Here is a 6,000-nt window from a genome sequence, read left to right on the forward strand (position 1 = left end):
TTTAGAAATTGTATTATACATATCTCAGTTACTCATATCAAATATGTCATCTTATTTTCTAGACATATCCCATAGGCACTATTCTTATGCTCGATGTGGACTCTAGTTTCCTTGCTATTACCAGAGTTGTCATAATGGAGAAATTTTGTTTTATCTCCTTATTTCAATGGGCTATTTATTCAAATGTCAGCCATTACATCCCTCTCTCTGCCCCTTCATCCTCCATTCTTATTTTTTGTTTGTTTGGACATCCATCTCTCTGTTGATGTGCCTGTCCTTCTGTCTGTTTTTTCGTCTATGTGTCCATGTGTCTTTCTGTCTTTCCATTATTATTCATTTGTCTATATGTTGTGTGTCAGTTACAGAAATGGAAAATATGTTCATTGGAGTTTGCCTAGTAGTGAATAGGACAAAATGCACAGAGCTTTTCATCTCATGGTAGATAGTAAGTAGATAAAGACTGGGGAATATGTATAACCTTCAAAGACTTGCCTTAAGTGACCTATTTCTTCAACCTGTGGAAACTGAGATTTTAGGATTTCAGTTCAAAGCCAGCCTGGTCAGGATGTTTGTGAGTCCCTTACCTCCATTTAGCGAACCGAAAGTCAGAAGTATAGGTGTGCCTCAAGAGATAGTTCACTAGCCCAGAGTGAAAAAGATCAGGGACAGTGCCCAGGCCCTGAGTTCAAGTCCTAAGACCAGCACAAAAGGAATACAACAGTGATATGGCCAGGTACTTGTCGTGTATGCCTATAATCCTAGCTACTCAGGAGGCTGAGTTCAAAACCATCCTGGTAAATATGTGAGACTCTTATCTCCAACTATCTACCTAAAAGTCGGAAATGGAACTGTGACTCACATGGTAGAGTATCATCCTAAGTGAAAAAGGTAAGAGACAATACCTAGGTCATAAGTATGTGAAAAATTTTTTAAAAAGTATAATATGTCCTCTCATCTATGTGGGCAGCAACCATCATTCCTGCCATTGTGGTCTTTTAACCCAGCCACACACATGCTCTCTGCTTTTCACATGCACACTGGTGAATTTTAGTCGTGGATTAGTGATGCCTAGCTTATCAGTATGAATTTTCCCTAGGATAGATTCTGTGAAGACTGGACTTCAGAAATGAAATGAAAATCAATGCCATTGCTATGGGGATCTACAGATAAATGAGATTTGGAGACAAGCAGAGATCAGGTTGGATCTCAAAGCACAGCTGAGGCTATGGCCATTTCATTCTACTCCAGATCTTGGAATAATACTATCACAGATGAACAAGAGCTCTCCTGTCTGCCCAAGAGTGTATGGTCTCCTATGGTAGGGACACAGACCAAGTGGCAGTAAAGTACACCACTCCCTTGGGTCCATCTAAAGTTGAGCCAAGCAAACAGTGGCAAAGTAGGACAGATACTGGAAGTGAGTCAGGAAAATAGATGGGTGACCAACCAAGTTCAGAAAATCTACCTTAGAGGAACCGATATAAAGCAACCAGTCTGACCTAGGTAGACTAAATAGCACCTTGGTTAGATTCACTGGAGCCTGGCTTTTGGCCAAAGCAGCAGAGGCAGAAAAGGGCCTCCCCCTTCATCAGGAGAGGGAGGGATAATGGGATCTTGATTTCTCAACTCAGGCAAGACTAGGACTTGTGACCCTGCTGGGCCAGTCAGAAGACTCAGGAGACTTGTCTGGGAATTCCAAAGGCTTATCTGTACATTTGGAGAGTGAGAAAGACCTAGGGTCTGCCGCCCCTCCTTCTTCCCACACTTGGACAAGATGCCATCTCCTGATTGGCTGTAGCCCATGTTTGTGACAAAATATGACACACAAAGAGACTGATGTCAGCAGAGGGTTGCCCCAGTAACTACATTATACAACTAGTAAAGAGCTTTTTCAAGACAGGCCAGTGAGACTAAGGACATTCTGGTCCTACAAGGACAGCAACTAGTAGTCTTCAAAACAAAATGCTTCTACTGCCTGTGTAGTGCCATGGATAAGATTATGCAAGATGAGAACATGCAAGAAGACCTTGAAGAGAAGTTGGTTCCACCTGTTGTCGATAAGCCACCAGGAGGTGGAGTGTCAGAGCCATTTCCTAATCCCACCATGGATTCAAGAGACAGTATGGATGAACAAGGAAACCAAGCCATAATCCAGGAAATGCCAACCCAATCTAACTTAGAATCTAGTGAGAACACACCGAATGAGGCCAATAAAGAAGACAACATTGATGCTCACCTCTCCTTTCCAAGAAAGTTATGGCTAATAGCAGAGAACCAGGCTTTTAAATCAGTGACCTGGAATGAAGAAGGAGACCATGTAATTATCCATGCCGAACAATTTCAGAAGGAAGTTCTCGACCTTGAAGGCACAAACAAAGTTTTTCATGCCTCAACCATGAAGAGTTTCATTCGCCTATTGAATCTGCATGAATTCACCAAAATCCGTCCCAACAACTCCACAGTTCAGGCTCAAGAGCAAGGAAAAGTCATGGTAAGTTAAAAATATTTGTCTCTCATTTTCTGTTTGATGGGAATCTTAGTGTGCTGTCCATGTATTGCCACCCTAAACTACAAACCCTTTATCTTTAGTGAGCTCTTATTGAGGGGTGGATTGACACCTGCCCACAATCAGGTTTATGATTGAGGAAAGGAAGAAAGCAATGACTATGTTATGTAAGAAAGAATGAAATATTTCATTTTGTTACAGATATACCATAATTCCAATTTTCGGAGAGACAACCCGGATCTTGTTAAAAACATCTGCATTAAAAGAAATAATAGACACATTGGTCTGCAAGAAACACACAAAACCAGTCTGGTGAAAGAAAGTAAGGAAAAGGCCAAGACCGCAGGTTTCCAGCTGGATGCCGAGCATGAAGTTAACCGAGATCCCCAGAGGGAGTGCCTCAGTGAAGCAGGATCCAGGGAGGATATAGCATTATATTTCCGTGGCATTCCTCCGAGAAACACCTGCCCTCAGGAACCAAAAAATTCTAGTGGAGAAGGCACCTCAGCGAAGAACCTTTTTGAGCTTCTGCCTGACTGTGAAACCAAAGGCAGTGAGGACGTGCCTAGCACGTCACAGTCAGTTCCTGATATGCGGTATATGATGGATTTGTATAACATCTGTTGCTCTTTTCTACTGGGTTCACTGCTATTCATAACCCCAGATGAGCCTCTGGATGGTGACAAAGATCCTGAGGACGAGCAATAGGAGAAGGAGGAGGAAAAGTGCTCCAGAGTTTACAAACATGTAACCTTTGTGAACATTTCAAAGTCAATGCAGAGCCCTGAAGTTGTTGGGTGCTAAAGGCCCATAAAATCAATTTCTAATGAAGAAGCAATTTTCATCTTAAGACAAGTCCCCAAACATCTTACCAGATAATAAACAAACTAAATGATATTCTTGAGTCTGTGTTGTTTGGAACCTTCCTTCCTGCTCACGAGTTATTGGCATATACCCTCTCCCATTTTGCTTCCTCTTGATGCCATTTGTTTGAACAGCAGCATTGCCAGTAGAGGATTCCACAGGGCTGAGGGCAGGTAAGACCCCTGGGTCTTACCTGGGGTCAGGCCTGGTCCTCACCTGGGACAGGGAGAGTCATCTCACTAATGATTTGGGTATCTTGAAGCAGGGGATTGCTTCCTCATGGATGCTCCCCAATCAACACTGCCAGGAAGGTCTGGTTCTACTTCCAAGATCCTTCAGGACTGCAAGCTGCCCATCCAACAAGACATGGACCATTGCCATCTCCTGGCTCACAGGACAGTACATTTCAGTCACTCCCACAGGGTAGGGGATCGGGAAGGCCAGGATTCTTTTTGTTTTGTCAGTTGTGGGACTTGAACTCTGGGCCTAATCATTGTCCCTCACCTCTACAGCTCAAGGCGAGTGCTCTACCACTTGAGCTACAGCACCACTTCTGGTTTTCTAGTGGTTAATTGGAGATAAGAGTCTCACGGAGTTTCCTGTCTGGGCTGCTTTGAACTGTGATCCTCAGATCTCAGCCTTCTGAGTAGCTAGGATTACATGTGTGAACCACCAGCACCGGGCTAGGCCAGGATTCTTATAGATAGCATTCACTAGAACATTTGCTATAAGACAAACAGTACTTGCTTCATAATCTCAGGGGGAAATTTCCTATGTAGTGGAAACAAGAGAAAGGATGTATGGCTACTCTGTTTCCAAGTGTAATGTCTTCTTTAACCTGGATACCTCAGGCCATTGCAGGCTGCTCACTCTCAGCTGATACCATACAGTGTCCAGTCCTAGGCCTCACACATGCTCCCGGGATGTTGTTCAACCATTCCATGAAGCTTGACTCAAAGACTGGGAAAAGAGTAAAGGAGGCTCAACAGTCATAGGCACATTTGTTTGTTCCCTGCAGAACATAGCAAACCAATGTCTGGGACAACACTGAGACATTTCCCAGCAGCCTTTCCTTTTCCCAAAGAGACAATGTACTTGATACCTTAGCAAGAAGCCTCAAGAAGAAATGCACAAAGATGGTCACTTCTTGTGACCTCATCACCTAAGTGTGGGAACAGCACTTACTGGTTACTGCTTAACAAGGTTGTGGTGTTTAGAGCTAGCTGATTTTTATAGGACTTAGCTATGTTTGGGAATAGATACCGCATGACTTGGCTGATTGAGAGCAATGCTGTCCTGAAAGATCTAAGCCAGTCATACTTCATGGCCCAAATAGATCAGTTTTTAGGAATGGCTTCCTGGAATATAGCTTTTACCCAGTTCCTAGATAAGGGCTCCAGTAACCACCTGGGACTGGAAATAATAGACCAGAACTTGTACTTCAGGTTGGTCAGCACAGCTTGATGTTCCAGCTCCTTGGTCTTGCGAGGAGATAAATTTCTGGGTACTCTCTAGTTCCCCACACTAATGTCAATGAACCCTATGCAAGATGAATCTTCTGGACACTGGAGGCATTCTAAACAGTGCTCATGGCTGTCTAGTGAGGCACATAGAGGCTCCAGACATGAAAAGGAGAAGGCCCAACATCCATGGAACAGTACAAGTAATCAAGTGACAATCAGGTCCCCTCTGTACACTTAAGATGGCAGTTAAAGCTGGCAAACCTACAGACAGTGTAAGATGCCTAAGCACTCCAGGTGACAGCTGCTGCTACAAGGCTTCATCCATGCTGAGGTGAACAGACTGCCCAGGCTGCTCCATGTTGAGCACACATGTGAAGCCAGGCAGGCATCCTAATTCCATGCACCCACCCAGCTCTGATTGATGATTCCTCTTTGGAGTTTACTTAGTGAATATTTGCTTGTGCCTATGTGAAAGCTCCACTATGGAACATAGAGCCATAGGCCCATTGGCCCTCCTGACCCCTTAGATAATGTTCTTGGGGAACCTCGGTGTGTGCACACTCAACAGCTCGCAGGACAATGGAAGCACACACTGTCTGCCACAACCCTGGGGCACATTGGAGAATCATCTGTCCCATGCTCAGCACATCCTCATTTTCCCACTACTACACCTTGGCCAAACTATTCCCCTTTTCTGGAGCAAGGTTGGAATCTGGGCTCATCCCCAGCCTTTCCACCAGCAATTCCCACCAGAAATCAATGCGGTGGCAGGTGTACAATTCTGTGGGCTCCTCAGCAGGAGTAGTTAACAGTCTCCAGGGGCTTGCCTCCACCAAACGTAGCACCAGCAAAAGACTGCTGGAAGGAGAGGCAGCGAAACTTTATCTTCTTCTAGCTCCCTGGACCTAACACAGACACATGTCATACCTAAGCACTTAAGCCTCGTAATGATGTGACTCATCTGCCAAGTACCCTGAAATCCCACTGATCCCACAGTGTTCTGCTTCTATGTGTCGCCATGAGTCACTGATATCCTGCTCCACAGTACACAAAACACAAGGGGCCAGCATGTCTTGGATCCATTCATTGAGCCTTTGGGTTGCTTATGACATACGAAGGGATAGCTAGAGAAAAGCACAGACTGCATCGTGTGTGGTTACTGCTTAG

The 6,000-nt window shown here is 44.5% G+C and overlaps 1 protein-coding gene across 1 annotated transcript; it reads left to right on the forward strand.

Moving 5' to 3' along the window:
- The first annotated feature begins 1,987 nt into the window (after positions 1 to 1,987).
- LOC138839726 (heat shock transcription factor, X-linked member 3-like) lies at positions 1,988 to 3,214 on the forward strand. Its single transcript, XM_070039303.1, has 2 exons — positions 1,988 to 2,491; positions 2,708 to 3,214. Exons 1-2 carry the CDS (start codon positions 1,988 to 1,990, stop codon positions 3,212 to 3,214), a joined length of 1,011 nt encoding a protein of 336 aa, XP_069895404.1.
- The last annotated feature ends 2,786 nt before the right edge of the window (positions 3,215 to 6,000 follow it).

The sequence above is a fragment of the Dipodomys merriami genome, unplaced genomic scaffold (genome assembly GCF_024711535.1).
Source record: "Dipodomys merriami isolate MVZ:Mamm:240054 unplaced genomic scaffold, mDipMer1.0.p SCAF_3, whole genome shotgun sequence".
Taxonomy (NCBI): Eukaryota; Metazoa; Chordata; class Mammalia; order Rodentia; family Heteromyidae; genus Dipodomys; species Dipodomys merriami.

Coding starts and splice junctions, on each gene's coding strand:
- LOC138839726 (XM_070039303.1), top strand. CDS start 1,988: ATGGATAAGATTATGCAAGATGAGAACATGCAAGAAGACCTTGAAGAG. Junction 2,492..2,707: donor AAGAGCAAGGAAAAGTCATG/GTAAGTTAAAAA, acceptor ATTTTGTTACAG/ATATACCATAATTCCAATTT.